Below are 20,157 nucleotides of genomic sequence, written 5' to 3' on the forward strand. Positions count from 1 at the left end.
AACAGGAATCTTTGTCACAGCAACTTGTTGCTGTTTGTAATTAACAATCCCATAGCCCTGTGGCCACTTGACTCTTTAAGTTCATTGTTGCACCAATGTTTTCTCAAACCTGTTCTTAGAATGATGTTCTAAACTTTGCAGGCACGCCAATGACTATTTTGTAATTTATGCTTTCCCAATGAGAAAACACTCTAGATCAGAGTATAAATGAGGTATGGCAAAAAGAGCATAGAAAGGGTAGTAGTGTTTTTAAGAGTATTTTTAAAGAAAAAAATCCTTTAACATGGGCCATAAAACATCCATGATTGTGTCATAAATTTGAACTACAGATTAGACCGATTGCTTTTAGATTGGTTCCTTTTGGAAATTTTTCTGAAGTAAACTTGACTTTTTGACCACTGGCCCAAGAAAATGATGAAGCTGCATGCATTGAGTAATCTAGTTAGCCCAACAGAGTCTGGCATCTTAGCAAGCACAGACTAGTTACTCAAACCAGTCCTCAATCCCACATCCACGTGATTACTGTGCAGTCCCTGAGGTATTCATTACAGACAAAATTGCTCCTGTTGCCTCGCATACAAGCTGAGTTTTCAATGGGAAATGAAAGGATGCCTGGAAAAATAGGCCACCTAATTAAGTCAAACTACTCTAGCATTTGGCTTGACATCTTCATTACTCAAAATTTAAAAGATGCCTCACTTGAACACACAAGTTACTATTGTTTATGTTGTTTTCTTCCTAAATTGGCTTCTTACATGAAAGTCTGTTTCTCTTCATTATATCTTGAAATAGCTCACATATTTCTTCCACTTTATGAAAATGTCTTAATGGTTGTGTGGATACTGAATACCAGCACCATACAAACAGACACTGTTGAACTCACGCTCGTTAAAGGTGCATCAGTTTTCTTGTGTATTTTCTGGAACACTTATGCACCAGCATGGTTAAACTTAAATTTATCGTCATTATTAATTACTATTTTATTTCATGATTACTTTGCAGACTGTTGGCTCTGTTAATTACAAATGACGATCCATGTGTGAAATACAAATTTCTTAAAAATGTAAATAGACCGTAAAATGGAGACTGAGCGCCATTTGTCCCAGGGAAGGGTTGTGTTTCAACCCTGCCAGCAGAGCTATTTCGGGAACATTTTAAAACATAAACACATGTGAAGCTCACCATCCCCTGATTGCCAGTTTCTACTCATTGACACTAATGAGGCTGCTGACAGGTTAAATGTTGTGTATCATATACATTTCCAAGCGGTGGGATTTGTGAATATAAGACTCATTTTTTACTTTCAGAAAATGAATGTTTGTTGCCGGGCATGCTGCAGCATTTCATTATAATTGTCTAATAGTCTGTTTTTTCAGGCATTAGGGAAATGCATCTCAAGTGATAAAAATTATGAAAACATGTGAATGGAACCGCATTAGTGGTAAAAACAGATCTCGGAAATGCCAGGCTCCATTTGGAGCTAGGTTGGCTCCATGGGGAGGGGGGACCTCCAGAGACTGGAAGCCTGGCAGGCAATGGGGGGGAGGCCTGTGCAATAGAACACAGCTGACCATCACACAAAGAATAGTTTGAAACTAATTCTTTGCCTTGTTCGCAGTTATACTTTGAATTTCTTTTTTTATAACACCTCGATGAGCCTGACCTTTTGTGTTCAAATGTGTGTTTATAGCACACTATTTTGGATCAGTCCTAATAAACTTGTCACCAAAGAATGCCTAAAAACATAGTGGCATTTCAGTCTCCGAACAGTAGTGTTGAGTCATGATGCCTGTGTGTGCCAACCGTTTCCAAGGCAATTAAAGTTTGTTCTAAACAATTACCAAAACCTTAATATGTCAAGTAGGAAAGATTATGTTCATGTTAGTACAAGAACAATGCCAAGGCCTGAGGGATTTTTTTTCCACTCACCCCAGATCTCTGGTTCTTTCTGTTGTCCCCTCACCTGCCACCCCAAACACCTTTCAGAAGTGTCAAGTTTCCCTCAGTAGTTTCAGTGCCTGGGTTTGGAAACACAACCAGCTACACTTCCCAGAAGCTCAAAGAGGTTTCACTTTAATTTTGATTTATTTCTGTATTTTTTTCTCTGCTTCATCTCACCTATCTGATTTAATAGTATGGATAGTTAAAATATTTAGTAGAATCCCTAAGAGGTTGGCTTCAGTTGGTGGCCTCAGAATGTGTTCTCCATACTGTCCTAGATGTCTGTTGGTTCTGGTTATTGATCTGTCACCAGGAAAGTGAAGTGACTGCTAAGATCAGCACCAAATTATTGAGATGGGATAGTTCACCAGATCTCTGTGGGTCACGGGTTGAGACCAACAATGAAAGCTTTTCTGGATACAGTGGGAAGGGCATTCTCCAAGAACTAAGCCTACTGTGAGTTCTTATTTCCTGAAATCATAAAGCAGAAAGGTTTTAGAGGGCATGAGGGTAAGGGGTGGCAGCTCTACACGGCACATGTTTTTGTGGGAAGCTGAACTCATCCTTATCCGTACTCAAAGGGGGTCTTTATTTCGGAAACCAGAAACTGGGGGATAGCCAGTTTCTCAGGGTCCATGCTTTTGTGAAGGCAGCTTAGTGGCTGTATAGCTGGTCATGTGAGCCTCTCTGAGGAGACAGCCACAAGCCTGGTCATCTTACTCAGCTACCATCCTGCTCCACTGAGGAGACAGTCACAAGGCTGGCCATCTTACTCGGCCGCCATCTTGTTTCATTCATTTGTCATCTATTTCTTATGCTCTGAAGCGGAGGATGAATTTTAGTAGGACATTTAAGTTTGCTGAAAGATTAAGTTAGTATGCCCCATCCTCATGTCAAGTATGAATTAGATTCATAAAACTAAAAGTGCTGCCAACTACCAAGTTCTGCCAGGGAAACTAAGGAAAAGCTTTACCAACATCTCCTTCTATCCTTATAACCGATCAAGGAGGCTGAGATAGATTGAGTGATGTGGAAAACACCGAAAAGTGAATCTGACGTGAACTCTTTGGGCTCGGGAAGGGTAGCCTCCATCTTTGCCCAATGAGGCTTCATTCAATTTTAAAATTCTGTCACTTGTTGGCATCTCAGCCTCAGTCCTTTTCCCCATGAAGAGAGCTGCACGGTGTCACATGTGTAGGGTGCTTAGAGAAACACTAGGTTGGATCAAATGAAACAATAGTTTCTTGAACTTTTTAAGCTACAGAGTCAGCAAATGCATCTCTGCTCACATATAAAAGTCTTATGTTTATGTAGGTGACTGTTTGCAGCATCTGGATTGGCTTGTCATGCATGGTGATTGCCCCCCCCCACTAGACAGTTGGTCTCTGCACCGCTGCAGGTACACACTGCAGACATGGGGACTGAAGCCCAGAAACCCTGCCAGATTTGCTCATTTTACACATACTTAGGAACAGGAGAAAGCCATAAGTTCTGGGTTTTTTTTTTTTTTACTTAATACGTTGACAAAATTTATTAGATTTCAACACACTATTTTAAACATGAAATTTTTTTAGCCCCCTGTGATTCCGTTTGAGCATAAACATAGAACTGTAGGATAGTCTAAGGAAATAAATAGATAGGATTCACTACAGTGATTCATAACAGGAAAATTGGGGAAAGTCTCGATAGTCAAAATTAAAGCCACATGAAATAAGTTACCGAACAATGAAATTATATACACAGATTTAAACAATGGTCTAACTGGTGTTCATTAGCAGTAGAACCCATTGGTGATCATCATATGTGAAAAGGTTGAATTACACAGTGTTGAAATAAATATATCTTACAGTTGTTGACTGCTTTCTCCTGAACCAGAGAGAGCATCACCCATAGCCTGTACATTCTTCCATTTTCTTATTTCACCATGACAATCTCTGCGTGAGCTAGTCGCCGTTGTCTCTAGTGTATAGTCTTAGAGCCTGAAAACTGAAGAAACAAAGTGGTGGTTCTTACTAAGAGGTGCTCGAAATTTGTGCCTGGCGCTTCTATCTCCTAAATCAGACCCCTGTGAAAGGATTTTTCCTAGTAAGAATGAAAACCAAGGTCAAAATGGAATATCAAGTGTGCAGTAGAAAGGCCCTGGACAGATGGACATTTCAGAGCTGTTCATCTTTTTCAAAACTTGGTCTACTTGGGCTATTTATATAAAACAATTTGTAAAATAAGATCTCTGGGTGTATCCACTCATAAGAATTAAAAAAGAAAACAGTTGAGGAAGTCTATGTTACATTTTATCTAGGATTATATATTAAACATTGAAACGAAATACTTCATTTAGCCCAGTAAACAGCAAACATGGAACAGTGGCCTGCTGCTGAAAATCAGGTATGGCCCTCACCGCGGTCTTGAAGCAATTCCTCAGCTTTGGCCGGCTTTCCCTCATGACCCACATGAGTAGAGGGTGCACACTTTTGTCAGGGAACTGGTTACTGTTTTCACATTTGTCTTCCCTTATTTATGACAACCACACCCCATAATTGGTTTTAAAATGTCCTCTAATATACTGTGAGGACACCCTAACAGGAAGCGATTCTCTTTCCAAGATCATTAATAAAGAATGGCAGAAGAAGCTCTTTGTTACCAGACAGATGTGGGTCAGGCAACTATGTCCCATGCACATCTGGTGTAAGTGCTGGTCTCGTGACTCCCAGAATGCTTGAAGGTCCAGTTTATTAATCTGACCTCAGCTCCCCAGTCCTAGCTCCTGGATTCTTGGGGTATGCTCAGGTTGACCCCATTTTCTAGATTCACACAGGTTTGCATCCTGGTTTCTTCTAACTAAGCTCTATTCTTACACCCCAGTGCCAGCAGAGGTCTGCTCTGGCTCCATACCACACTCTGCTTTGATTGGTGACATTGGTCTTGCCGGGGAAGGCCTTACTTTGAACCTCGTTGCAGCTGCCTGTTCAGGCCTGGGTCCACATCACAGTCCTCCCTCAGCACATTGAACAGAAAGATCTGATCAGCATGCCCTCTGGTCTGTGTAATCTGCACATAGCAACACTTTAACATTCTGGCGCACACAATTCCCCTTCCATTGCCTTCTGTGATCACCTAGTTTGACATTTCAAGCATATGGCCTTTACAGGGGACTTGGATTTCCTATTCTGCTTTCCAGTTTGCTCCTTCCTACAGACTGTTTTCTGATTTTTTTTTTGTAGTTCAACTTGCTCTTTGCAGAATATCTTTAACATCATAGTCATATTAGGCATTCAACAAACGTCTCTATACTCAATGAACATGAATTATCTATTTTTAACAAGGTTCTAAAAATTAATGAGCAAAACTAAAATAAATGTTATGCTTTCTGCCCCAAATTTTTTTTTGATAACTATTGGTTGAAAAATTAGTAGATTGTGTGTTTTTAAATGAAGATGATTTATGGCTATTGTCTAGCATGTGAAGAAAGAAAAAAGTTGTTTTCAGGATCATTGGCTTGGGCACATCAATGGCACTGTTGGACAATTCTTGCTGAGTGTTAAGATGATTTATGTAACAGACCAAGGCTTTCTACAGCAATACATTTTAGTCTCAAGCTATCAACCCTTGTTCATGCAGACACAAAGGAATCAGAAAAAGATCTAACTCTGGAGGTCTTCTCAAAAGAAATTAGAGATTTAACTGATGCTGTTCAAAGCCTTTGGGGAAAATCACCTCTGCATTGCAGGGTTTGAACTTCAGAATGTGTATGGAGAATGGTGGCGGGGGTGTTGAGTTTAGTTTTGGTTTTTGGAATTTTTTTCAGCTAAATTTCTCAGCTCACTTTGCTTTCCATTGATTTGTTTGAATCCTGCAGTGAGAATACTCAATAACAGAAGATAAAACATGTTTAAACATTGGCATTTTTCTGCCCTTGACTTTCAGGAATTACGTTACAGATTAAAAATTAAGGCATCCTGGATATGTTTGATGGCAGTAGTATTTATTTATCTTTCAAATAATGTTTTATATGAGAACCATATTTTACAGCACTCTAACTATAGCCATATTTTTGGTGTTTGCATGGCTGCATGAGTCCATCACATAATTTAAAGATGTGTACAAGATGCTATCTTTTGAATTCTTCTGAGTTATGGGACTTCTTGTCACCAGAGATTGAGTGCTATGCATAATGATTGCAATATGTGGTCAGGACCCACAAAATATAATGCCCCACTGGTAGAGATTAGATTTTTGGAAAGAGAAGAAAAGACAAAAAAACTACAAGAAACTCTTTATTATTTGTTTCTGGTCAGTATGAATGAACTCTCTCACTGGATGATATGAAAACCTGAAATCTCTATGGCCCAAACTAAAGTCAGCGTAATTAACATTCCACTTGCAGATGCAGTGATGTGGAATGGGAGGACAAAATAAAGACCAGGCTGTAGAAAAGGAAATGTGGGCTGCAGACGGAGAAAATAATGTAAACAGGAAACTCAGGGCATGGGGTCTGTAAAGCAGGGTGACTCATGAAGGGAGTACCGATGCAATTAAACAGTCAGGAGACTGAGACCTACGCATGATGTTGGCTTTAGTCAAATGGCTAAAATGGCCCCCGCAAGCAGATCCATCCAAAGCTAAGCAGAATGTTCCCTGGATTTTAGCTAACCCTGGTCTCTTTGGTTGTAGGCTTAGAATTGAACCCTTTCCTTAGCAATTTGCCTCTTTGCCAAAAATTGCCCCGGGAGACCCCCGACACACACCCCAAATCCAGGATACAACCAGGAGGCTGGCAATACATTGTTTGTGCATGGTTGGCGTGGCCGTTTGGGCTCACAAATGCTTCCACGTTTGGCCTGGATGGGAACGCAGCAGTTCCAGGGTGCATGGCTGCAGGGCTCCTTAAGGAACCAAGTTATTGGCTTTCCCGAGTAAGTCAGTCCCATCTTTTCAGTTTTCCTTGCACACTCTCTGCTCACTATGACTTTATTCTTTGATTTAAACACACGCTGTAGGGACTGGATAGACACCTCAGTTGGGCAAGGGCCTGTCACACAAGCATGAGGACATGAGTTCAATCCCCAGTCCCTATAAAGGCCAGGTGTAGGTCCCTATGCCTCTATTCCTAGAGCTGGGAAGATAGAGCCAGGAGAATCATGGGAGCTCCCTGGCCGAAAAGCCAACTCCGTAGGCAAGCTCTAAGTTTAGTGAGAGACCTTGTTTCCGAAACTAAGGTGACAGGGCTGGAGAGATGGTTCACACCTTAAGAGCACTGACTGCTGTCCCAGAGGACCCAGGATCAGTTCCTGACACCCACGTGACGGACAGCAAGCATCTGTAACTTTGTTCCCAAGTTATCTGATGCCCTCCTCTGGCACCCAGCATTTATCTATGGCCTGTACTAACACACACACACACACACACATGCACACACACACACACACACACAACACACACGCACATGCACACGTACTGCACATGCCCTGTGCACACAAACATGTGCCTACATCATAGACCCATATATGTTACTGGTGTGCATATACACATGCAAGCACACGCACGACAATAAAGACATGCAATCTAATTCCACTCAACTAAGTGTGAAACTTGATTTTGGCTGTTTGTTTAAATACACTAATATTTGTTTAAAAACAAATGGAGAAATATACATTTCTCCATTACCGGGTCTTATCAATGGCAAATAGATAGCAAGGCCTATATAATCTCAGTGTGTTAAACATCCAGCCCCCAACAGACTGTCTGGAAGTATTATTATTATAATAGTATATTTTTATTAGACATTCAGACATGACCCAGTCTAAGACACTTACAAATTTATTTAGCAACAGCCCCTTTCCAGGCACATTTTATCTGGAAAACATAAACTATTGGGCTTTTAATGTATGTTTTAAATGCTCCTAAAATCTATATGAACTGAGTTTCAAAATAGGCTCAAGAGGACTACAAAACTTGCTTCAGACACCAAACTCCTGAGTGCTCTAAAGACCCTAAAGGCAGACTTAACTGTTGAACTCCATAGCTGCAAGACTTTCCAACAGGTGGTGACTCTTTGTGGTCACTAAAGGAATCATTACCATTCGCAGCCCATCCAAGCCTCATCAGAGAACGAGGTGGCACTTTCTGGGTGAAATGGGCAGATACCACTTTTCCAGTTTTTTGGGGGAGCAGGGAGAAGCAGGGAGGAGACCAGAGAAAAATGTAGAGCTCAATAAAAATCAAAAAAATAAAAAAAAATAAAATGATTTGCAATAGCCACGGATCCTGGCTATTTACAACTACAAACATACTCTCTTGAAGAGGAGAACAGTTTAAAGTTGCTACTTTAATGCTTCAAACAATCCCCTTGAAGCCTAGTTCACTTGTTTTTCCAGAATTAACTGAGCCCTTCTAGTATGCCCTGTCCCAGCCCGCGCTCAGTGGTGGTTGGATTCTGCAGAACACAGTGAGGTTCAGCACCTGTATTGCCATGAGAGCTCCTTGTGTCTGTGAGCAGTGAAGAGCCTGCAATCAAGGGAGCTCTGAGTTCTTTTGCGTCACTGGATCATGGCAAATGTGCTTAGATTAGTTTATTTGCATGCCTGTTTCCAAATTACCTTTCATCAAGGCGAATTTCAACAGGAAAATGGAAAGTATAGGAATGCATTTTACCTCGCTGTCCCTGAGTACTTCCTTCTATTTATGGAGATGGTGATCAATGGCTTCCGTATTTGTAGGAAGCAAGGGAGGCAAATGGTTTAGATTCTGGCCTCTGATATGAGACTATAGATGCTAACCAAGAAGTCAGTACCACTTTGAAACTTTGTACCTATCTTTCTCTGCATTCTGCCCAAGGGAGCCTCCTAGTACATAGGATAAACTCTAAGGTAACCTCTATGTCAAGCTATTTTTTAAAAAGTAGCATTATTGCCTTATAGGAATATGGAGACCTTAGAAAGGATCACATGATCATTGTTCCTGGGAGGGTTGATTGCTTAGAATCCAGGCCACAATGGGAGGGGAAAACTAAGTGGGAAACAGAAAGGGACCATATTGATGAGTAAGTACTACATCTGGTCCTGTGTGCACAGGATGGCCTTACCTTAGTCTTACCAAGCTGGTCCTTCTGGAATGTTCTATTGCTGTGATCAGAATTCTCACTCCTTTCAGCAGACTCTGAAGATGGGGCTCAGACTTTCCATGACTTGACCTCAGGCTCCCTAGCTGTCACCCCAGGTGCCCTCACGACACTGAGAGAATTAGGTGCCAACAGTTCTGAGAGTCAGAGTTCATAAACTGTGTTATGAATTGTTTATGTTCTCTGGGATGGGAAAGAAGTCCCTTCCAGGCCAGGTCATGGGACACTCAGACACTGGACCCTGAAGTCACTCTGCCCAGACTCCCTTGGGCTGTTGCAGCCATCACTCTTCTCACAGGACAGTCTGACTGTTGGGCACGGTGTGAGGTGACTGTTGCCCTCTGTGCTATGAACTGCGCAGGGTAATCTTGGGTACAGAAGATAATCATTTAAGCCTGGGAAATAATTGAAATATATTCACAAGCTTCGTGCTTTGAAACACAGAGTTTCGCACTCATTCATTCATGAATGCATGCATTTGGTGATCTTCTTTTTTTATTCATTCAACAAATGCTAAATACCCATCCTAACAAGCACTCTCACGAATAAGAATTGAATCATGGGGGCTGGAGAGATGGCTCAGCCGTTAAGAGCATTGCCTGCTCTTCCAAAGGTCCTGAGTTCAATTCCCAGCAACCACATGGTGGCTCACAACCATCTGTAATGAGGTCTGGTGCCCTCTTCTGGCCTGCAGGCATACACGCAGACAGAATATTGTATATAATAATAAATAAATAAATGTTTTAAAAAAATAATTGAATCACACCCTATTGTGCTGTGTCCCTCCAAACTGGATGTAACAGAAATCTCACTTGTTAACACACCCCCAAGTCAGGTCTGGAATCAGAGTTACCTGCCTTGTCATAGAAGCCAGCACTGGAGATTCATTTCTATGTTCAAAAAAAAAAATACGTCTGCAGTTGCACTTCTAAAAACTCCTGGTACGTTCTGACGCTCAAAGAATTACAATGGTACTTTTATAGGGCATCAGTTACTCTCTAATAGGCTCGTGGCAAATAACCACATCACGGCTTCAGATGTAAGAGACAGAACTGCTAAGTAACCTTACGTTGTTAAAATTCTTGACCCACATAACTACGCATTACCAGTTAAGTTGTGGAGTCTGCGGCTTTGGCATATAATTGTACGGATTAAATAACCTTAATGTGTAATTACATGAAAATAAACCATGTAGCTTAGCTAAATTGAAGTGCAATTGTTATCACCGAGTGTAAGTCGATACCAATTAAACCTTCCCTTCAAACTCCACAAATTAAGATTTAACTACCGAAGAAACTCTAGAATGTAAAGTCACGGTACACCCTGACTGAAATATCCCTGAGTATTTTTGGACGGTTAATGGCACATCTGAAATTAAAACCAGCTTTCTGCCTTACTGCTGTGTTAGTTTTGCCTTATGGAGGAAAGTTTCAAACAGGCACCGATTTACGTCTTAAACGCTGTGCAGCAAAAACTCAGGATCTGCAATGCCGGCGGAGAGATTGTGAATTCTTGTGCTTATGTCAAGCAAATAATTCATCTTGGTGGGTAGGATTTAAGACAAGGAAGAGTAAGCTGGTGGCGGTCATAATTCTGAAAGTGTGGACAGTTTGTGTAACAAAGGTGTTTTGCATCATTCGGTCAGATAAAATGGTAACAATTAGCAATGGAGCTCAGGGACAGCAGTCTCTCATCTGCAGAACCCTGGGTTGGATCCCAACAAAGAGAGAGAAAGGGAGGGAAGGGGTAAAATGGCTTCTTTCCTTTTTCACTCTTCCCACACACACGGACTAAGTCAGTCACTACAGAGCTTCTGGACCCCAGTTTCCTCATCAGCAAAAGGAGGAACAAGAGCCACACAGAGAAGGTGGTTCTAAGGCTTTCATGAAGACAGGACAGTGAAAGGGCCTTTGCCGTACTTTATGTGACACAGTAGTGGCGAAATACACAGTTTCCTCCTTCTTCATTGGGTCTTTTCGTATCTTAGACTGAATACTCCTACAAGGAGCTGTGAGCTGGGGTCTGTATTTCCAGGTAACCAAACTTACAATATTGACACAGGGCACTAAATTGTTTTTGAGACATAAAAAAATTACACTACTAATGAAAGACTTTAGTAAGGGTCACTAAACTTTTAGAACTGGTGGTATTTTTTTTAAGCAGACTGTTGTATATTTAAGAAAAAGTATCTGTGAAGAGGCTGCAAACCTTCCCTTCACGGCCTTTGGATGTTACCTGCACATTCTTCTTCATGAGCACCTCCAGACTCCAGATGTTCCAAGTAGCTCTTCGTCTAATTGTGCCTTCTGACAGCACCTAAGCAAATACATCAGAACTTGTTCAACATTTAGCAAGTGCAAGTTGAAGATTTTCTTTCTGTTAGACAAATAGACGCCATCTGGAAAACATAACCCCAGGCATTTGGACAGGGAGGCATAAAGCTTATTGGCTGAACACCCAATGAACACAGAACACTACTTTCTTTGGCTCCTCCACTCTGCCTGCGCATTTCAAATCTTACACACTGTAGCAGGCGCTGTACAGTTAGACAAGAGAATCTTTGTTACCCGCGCACACCAACCTTTAAGGCCCCTGGAATTTGAAAGATTGACTTGTAAGAATTATCCGGGCCAGAATGTTTCCTTTCCTATTATGACACCTGTTTAACAAAATAAGTTCTTTCTGACCCTGTATATTGATGTTAATCGCTAACAATGTTTATTCAGCTCCCTCTCCCATTTTCAACTTTTCCCATATTCTCTTCTTAAGCAGGCTTGTCTTCATATACCCTTTCTCTTCCTCTTCAATCTCTTCCTGTTTCCAAGCTACGTCATAAAAAAGCAATCTCTGATGTGTTAATGCTATTTATTTTACTGATTAACTTTTATTTCATAATCATTATTATATAGTATTAATAGTGTTTGTGTCTTTCACTGTGGAAGGGGATGAATTTAAATGGTTGCAGTGTTATCAGCCTTTAGGAGAAAATCAAATAAATGTTCACAGAGGTCATGAGAACAATCTTCACTTTTATTTTGATGGTAAAATGTTAGTGACAAAGTTAGCATCTAATAGCATTTTAAAAGTGTTACAAACTTTCAATGAATACACCCGTAGGCACAGACTTAGCTTACTTCTTAACTAACAACTTTTTTTTAAATTATAAGTTGTTAGGTTTTTCACACTGAAAAGCAACTGCCCCAGACTTCTGGAATTCATTTTTACTACATCCCATAATCTTAGCAGTAGGGAGTCTAATGAAACATGTTTGATCAAACAATTTTATAAATTGCCACAATTCTCAGGGGGGAAAAAAGGTATTCAGTTAGATTAATACTCTAAAAAATTTGAATGGAATCATTGAAATCTGGTTGAGTTCAACTTCCTAGGAAAATAAGCCACATAACAGAGGCAGGTTTTCGACCAAAAAAGGGTGTCTCAAGAGCAGAGGATGTAACACAGGCATCTTCTATACATAAGAGACACAAAGCACCAGGGTGATCCCAATGTTTGAATATCTTAGCCAAATCTGTAATGCTTCTGGTAGGTATCACCAGAGGGCCACTGTGCCCCTGCGCTTGACAGTAGTGACCAAGTGGATGCTAACAGCCGTCTGTGTAACTCCTGTCTTTCAGTCCTACCCTGGCCCAAGTCTGGAAAGTGAAGACTTTAACATTCCACCCATCACACCTCCTTCCCTTCCCGACCACTCTCTGGTGCACCTGAATGAGGTGGAGTCGGGGTACCACTCCCTCTGTCACCCCATGAACCACAACGGCCTGCTTCCGTTCCATCCGCAAAACATGGACCTGCCAGAGATCACCGTGTCCAACATGCTGGGCCAGGACGGCACACTGCTCACCAACTCCATCTCTGTGGTAAGAATGGGCATGTCTGACTGTGCTGGCCTTGGGTGGCACAGGAAATGCAAGGGAAAGCTCCATGCAAGGGTCTTTAAATCGTGTTAACGGCCTTCTAAAACCAGGGAGAGGTTTGAGCTACAGCAATGGTCTCTGTAGATCTTGCAAATTTCTAAAGTCATTTTTTATTATTTTTACATTGAAATCAGTGAATTGCTTGTGTAATCTCTCATATTTGTCAAGGTTCCAAATACTGTTGATGATGCTGTTAGGAAAAAATGGCTTGCAAGATTCCAGATAAAAGGTCACTATCGGCGGTATCGCTTCTGGGCTCATGTTGGGTTCCTAGCAACAAGTGAGATGCCTGCATCCTCTGGGCAGTGCCCGATGTCAGCCTCAATTTTGTTATTTGCTCTCTGAGGTTCTGCACGTTTGCTTTGAAGAGTAGCAAGGACGCAGTTGTTTTGTTTCTGCTTTGGAAGTGGAATTCTATTGATTGAAATGGTCTCCATCAAGATGTCTCAGCCAGCGGGGCATTCTGTTACTTTAAAGTGTCCAAAGATGAAAATCTTACCCTCTAGAAATTAGCAAAAAGTCGAGTTCCCAGGCCCTCCTATGAAGTCCAGACTTCCGTATTTCTAAGGAGCATCTCATAATTGAGAAACACTGGCTTATCAAAAAGGACCTCATTCTGATTTTTAATGTCGTCTACAAACATAATTTTGGTCTACACTCCTAGAAGTGGGAACAAGGGAGGTCATTGGTGTTGCAGCCTGGGAAAAACAGGGCACCAAGCCTGCCTCATAGGTTAACAGTGAGGTTTCATTCATGTTCCCGGGCTTTCGTTGGTTGACCAGTTAGCAATCCAGTTGTCCCTCTCTGGTCAGCACAGGGTCACAAGGAACAAGCTGAGAATCTTGTTTCTGAGTTCTTAAAGAGTGTTCCCTACCACCGTTCTCCCATGTGTGTAGAAATGTCTCTGTGTGTGTGGCTTCACAGGAATTCTTCTGGGATTCGGATGTCTGACAGGAGAGTCAAAAGAAACCCCAACAGGGCTTTTCTGGAAAACCTAACACTACACAGTGGACAGGACTGAATCCAGCCTCTATAGACACAGCCAAGAGGGGAAAACTCATTTGTAGTATTGTCAGAAGTGAGAAACATTACCATCACCAGACTGTCTACATGATATTCCTCCTAAAAATTGAAGTTGAATACTTAAAAATGCATGCATATATGTAAATCTGAAGAAATGTGTGCCAACATAATCATCATCTTTTAAAAAATTTAAGTATGGACTAATTTATTTTTATGAGTCTATGTGTTTCCCTCCATAAATGTCTGTATATCGTGTGTATGAAATTCCCAAGGAGGCCAGAAGAGGGCATCAGATCCCCTGTGCCTGGAGTTATATGAACAATTTTATTTCTTTTGATTTTATAATCTTGACATAGATTGCATGTACCTGGTGGCCACCATCTTATGCAGTATTGATATAGTAAGTGATTGCAGGGAAAACCTGGAAGAACTTTGCTGGGATAACAGTGAGGACAAAGATGGGGTGGGGGCTAGGACACCATGACTGCATCATCCCCAAGTAGATATGGATCTCAAGATGAGCAGCTCCTTATAAGCCCCCATTTTAATTATTAAAAAAACAAAAACCAAGGATCACTTTCTTTGGAAAAGACCAGATGTTAAGGCTGTCTGCTCACACATCATCATACTTCCTGACAACAACCAAAAAACTCTTTCCTAGGAATGTAGCTCCGGCCCATAGGGTCACAGCCCACCACACCGTTCAGCATCACGCAGGGGCATGTGCTCAGCTGTGGATCACAGAGGACCTCCACCCACACCTACCCAAAGTCCATGCAGCAGCTAGAAAATTCACGGGAAAAATAAACGACAAAAGCATGCATACAGTTCAACATCACACATGTGAAGACACGTGGCAGAGCATCACAGAGACCCCTGTGTAGTCCACAAACATGTGTCAGCTCGAAACTTCACTTTAAAATCAAGCGAAGAAGCCACAGAACTTCAGTGGGGCTTCCATGCCTGGAAAGGTGTTCACGCGTAAGGGAAGCTTGGGTTAAGGTCACAATAGCTGCAGGGCTCAGATGACATGTGCTCCGCAAGCCTGTTCCTGTGAGATTCTTTTGGAGGGGTTAAAAAATGTGTGGAAGGGAGGAAAAATTCAGAGTGAAAATCCTAGAAATTTAATGTTCCTTTGGAGATCTCTCAAGATCTCCTCCGACAGCGACACAGCTTATAAGAGCCGACATGTGCAGATTCTCAGGGAGGAATTTGCTGTGAGTTTTGGAAATCTGATGACTGGGAGCCACACGGGGCGGTTTAGAGAAGAATCAACTAGCCCCAACTGTATTTTCCAGATGAAAGTTCACGGAACCTGCTGCTCTTACAGCCGTGATCCCAACTTTGTATTAGCGTTTTCCCATTCCAGAACTTTAGTATTTGAATGAAGGAAGGAGACGGAAATACTTTAGTTCTTATTCAGAAATTGTATATATTTCCGATATTGTGATGCTCACTGTAAATACATTAATATATATCATATACATTACTGTTTGAAATGTTATAATGCATAATCTTTAGTGAGAACGTATCTTAAAGTTAAATTTTTCTCGTTATATATTTTGTTTCTAATTGTTACTGGCAACAGAAGTGCCAGTCTCGCTGTTAATAAGAGTTTCCTACAGTTATCTAACATGTTAGACACAAAACATTTAGTTCATAGCTAAAAATATATATCTGTAGGAAGCATTAGTGTACCGGTTTACCAATGAAAAGTGGGGGCTTCGAGTTCTTCAGGGGGTTCTCAATGGCTCAGCTGATAAAGACTCTTGGTTCATCTTCTGGGAAAGTGGGGACAACGGGTCTTACCTTGTGGGGTTAAAGGAGTCTGACAGATTGCTGGGACCACTCACCGCTGGCAACGGGTCTTACCTTGTGGGGTTAAAGGAGTCTGACAGATTGCTGGGACCACTCACCGCTGGCAACACTTAGGATGCATTATGTAAGCACTGCTTGGATAAAATGGTTTTCCCAAGTCTCTGCCCATGTGACTCTTTCAGGGCAGTTAAAAAGTTAGAGTGAAGACTTTTCTAAGAGTTATTTATACTTTGATCCTGAATCTTTTTCTGTCAAAAAGACAGAAGCAAGCCGGCTGTTCACTCAAGGCGTCTTCCCTTGCTTGGAGTACCCTTGTACATCACTGCAATAACATCGCCATCCTTGAGCTGAATTGCCTCAGTTCAGATCCTGGGGCTTCCACCTTAATGCTGTGCAACCCCAAGCCACTTAAATAATCTTTCTGTGCTCTCGCATCCTCACCTATCACACGGCTGTAGCTGACTGTGATACTCCAGCATCCTTACCTATCACACGGCTGTAGCTGACTGGTACTCCAGCATCCTCACCTATCACACGGCTGTAGCTGACTGTGATACTCCAGCATCCTCACCTATCACACGGCTGTAGCTGACTGGTACTCCAGCATCCTCACCTATCACACGGCTGTAGCTGACTGTGGTACTCCAGCATCCTCACCTATCACACGGCTGTAGCTGACTGGTACTCCAGCATCCTCACCTATCACACGGCTGTAGCTGACTGGTACTCCAGCATCCTCACCTATCACACGGCTGTAGCTGACTGGTACTCCAGCATCCTCACCTATCACACGGCTGTAGCTGACTGGTACTCCAGCATCCTCACCTGTCACACGGCTGTAGCTGACTGGTACTCCAGCATCCTCACCTGTCACACGGCTGTAGCTGACTGTGGTACTCCAGCATCCTCACCTATAACATGGCTGTAACTGACTGATACCCCAGCATCCTCACCCATTGCATGGCTTTAACTGGATGTGGTAGACCAGGGCGGTAGGCCCAAGTGCTTCTGAGGCTGAGAATAAAGAATGATGTATAACCAAAGTGTGGGGCCAGCCCGAGCAATGCAGTGACACCTCATCTTCTAAAACAATAGGCATAAAATTAGAAGGACATAAATATAATATTGAATCCCATAGTGTGGTAATTATTAAGGTAATCATTAATCATTATGGTAGGTTATAACCGTTAAATGGTACCTGGTTCACAATAGGTTTAAGTCTATTCTACCAAAATGCCTTTCAATGTATAAACTTTTTCACCAGAGTAGAAAATGTATATTGCCTTCTATAATTTTCCAAAGTACTATACAGGGTACAGCACACAAAAGGTGAAGGTTCAGCCTTCCCAAATTTTCCTCCGTTATTTCTGTATTGAAAACTCTTGCCTGTGCTATGTTATGGTCCCCTGGGACTCCTTAGCCAGTAGTTATTCAGAGCTCCAGCAACAACTTAGGCTTTGGCACTCCTAAAATGCTTACATATTCTTGAAGTCTGCCTGTTCCAAGAACAGTCTATAAAGCACATAAATTTCTGTAGAACACACTGGTTGGTGGGCGTCAATTAATTCTCATTCTCTACGCTCACATCCAGCAGCCGCTCAAGACCCAATAGGCAAGGGCTCCAGTTCCTCAAAAGTCCTCTGAGATGGTTCCATGGTGGGGATCTAATCCGCCTGCGCTTCCTGAGAAGTGTGTCTGGTTGGAGATGCAGTAGGGCGGGTGGGACCCCCAGCAAGTCCTCCTGTTCTTCACACCAACAGGGGTGGATTTGCCCAGCGGCACAAGCTCAGCTCCCTAGAGCTGAGAAGGGCAACTCAAAGGCAATAAGGCAGAGTTTTCCTCATGTTTCACTTAGATCCGTTTCTTATAAAAAGCATCCTTGAACAAAAGTTCCTCTCCCCAAGGCAGAAACCCGCTAGTGGATGATGGAGGGTCGGAACCCTTCCAGGCTGCCAGTTTTCTGATTCTTACTGAGACCATACACCCTTTGTGCAAACTCTTAAGAGCCACTAGACTAAATTAGCTATTTGTCTTCTTGCTGTGGCATAATACCTGGCAAGCACAGTTGAAACGGGGACTAGCTGATTTTGGCTCACAGTTTGAGAATACAGTCCCCCATGGTGAAGATTGTGCGACTCTAGGCACCTGATGATCCAGTCACGATGTATCCAGATAGGAAACAGAGAAATGTGGGTGCTCAGCTGTGTCCTTCTTTCCATTTGGTCCAGGACCCAAGCCAATAGGATGATGCCACTCACATTTAGGACGTGTCTTCCCACCTCAGCTCACTCTAGAAACTCTATGACAGATCCTCCTGGAACAGTGGTTCTCAGCCTGTGGGTCGCCACCACTTTGGGAGTTCATACAACAGATATTCACATTACGATTCATAGCAATTGCACAATTACAGCTATGATGTAGTAATGAAATAATTTGCTAGTTGGCAGTCACCACAGCATGAAGAACTGTCTTAAAGGGTTGCAGCTTTAGGAAGGCTGTGCACCACACTGGCCTTAAAGTTTATCTTCTAGATGACTCTGGATTTTGTAGAGTTTTGAATGTCAGGATTGAACATCCCAGTTACTTAATGACTCTTCTTTCCTGTTGCTTCTTCCTTTCCTTTGTTGAGCTTCTGACAGACTCTTACAGGGTAGCCCAGGCTACCCTTGAACTTGAAGTCTGCCTTTCCAAGTAGCGAGATAGCAGGTGCGTCCCCATTGTACCTGGCCACTTTTTCTTACTGTGGCTTTGGCCATCTCAGTTTTAAGTGTTTCCCTCAGAGGTCAATTAGTTGTAAAGATATTGAACAGGGGCTAATGCCATTTCTCTCTTACAACAAAGGAGGTGATGGCTCAGTGGTTAGGAACACAGTTGCTCTTCCAGAAGAAGGACCCAGGTTTGATCCTCTGCACCCACATGATCCATCAAACCTGTCAGTAACTACAGTCTCCATGCGATCCAGTGCCTTCTTCGGGGTTCCATGGGCACTACACGCCTATGGTACACAGACATACAGGAAGGCAAAACACCCATACACGTAACATGAATAAAAATATTTTTTAAAGAAGCGATGTTGTTTTGTGTAGATAGATGAGGTTTTCTTGTTGTTGGAAGGAAACCAGAAAGCTAGTTTGGAAGAAGGAAAAATAAGACCATGCCCCAGTCAATATTCATGACTTCAGAAAATTCCTTTGATTTCTGCAAATTAAAACCAAGCGCCCCTCTTTGGCTCCTCACCCCAATAGCAGTCACTGCTGAGTTTAATCACGGATTGGTGGATGGGAAAAAGGCCACCTTGTATAAAGTCATCCCGGCTGCTCGGCCTGGCCTATATGTGGCAACCGCTTGTTCTTTGTGCACTCAACAGAAGCCCTTTCATGCAAAGAAAAACCGTGCAAAGTTTTCAAATGGCCTCACAGAAAGGATCCGTTTAGAAGCCGGGCTTTGTGGAGTGTGGTTTCTAACGGCACATTATAGAAATTTACAATGAGAAAAGCAACAAAGGAGATTTCAGTTTCTTTGAATGCTTCAAATTTCAAGTTCTGGAGCTTAAAATGGAAAAAAAGATGTTAAAAGGCAATAAAATTGGGGGGTTTATTTCCCAAATGCCTCCCTTTTTTTCCAGGCAACAAAAGCCAGCATAATGTATATACTCAGATTTATTGTCATTGGTAGCATGCAGACATGGCACACTTTGCATTCAAAGGCCACTGTACCACTGTTTTGACAACCATCACTTCAGTAGGTACCATACAAAACTCATGAAACGGAAGCAAGAGCGCTCCTCTGGGCCCATGGGGAGCGCCGTACATCAAGTAGTTCAGATGCATGCGAACAGCATGAGCCTCTAAGATGTTGCCATTATGGGAAGGACCACTGATGTACTGAATAATGCAGCTTTCAAGGCCAAGCAGAAAGATGTGATTACAGACAATTTGCTGTTTTTTTAAAAAAAAATAAATATTTTCAAAAATCTTGAGGTATTTTCTTTCATGTAATGCATGAAGTCTGTAGCGTGAACAGAGCTGAAGACATACGAGCAAAGACGGGACTGGTGGTGTCGCCCATGGCCTTATAGAGTAATGGATGCATCCGTTTAAAATGGAGGGGATGTCAGAGAGGCTGATTTCTTTCTCTAAAAAATACAAGAAGGGCAATAAAAAGAAATGAAGCTACCCACCATGACAGGAGAAAAAAACCATACAGATAATTATTCAGAATTATGCCATAATTTGCCAAAATTATTGATTGCCATATGCCCACACAGAAGAATTATTCTTTTTCAGTATCACAGAATAGAGAGAAAACAGTCTTCTAAAGTTC

At 42.0% G+C, this 20,157-nt stretch overlaps 1 protein-coding gene across 1 annotated transcript in view; it reads left to right on the top strand.

Moving 5' to 3' along the window:
• Positions 1-20,157, top strand: part of Tox (thymocyte selection associated high mobility group box) — a 278,126-nt gene that overhangs the window by 149,916 nt on the left and 108,053 nt on the right. Inside the window, exon 3 of the mRNA XM_075967019.1 lies at positions 12,694-12,936. Coding sequence (XP_075823134.1) covers positions 12,694-12,936 — 243 coding nt within the window. The remainder of the gene's footprint in view (positions 1-12,693; positions 12,937-20,157) is intronic.

The sequence above is a fragment of the Microtus pennsylvanicus genome, chromosome 3 (assembly GCF_037038515.1).
Source record: "Microtus pennsylvanicus isolate mMicPen1 chromosome 3, mMicPen1.hap1, whole genome shotgun sequence".
Taxonomy (NCBI): domain Eukaryota; kingdom Metazoa; phylum Chordata; class Mammalia; order Rodentia; family Cricetidae; genus Microtus; species Microtus pennsylvanicus.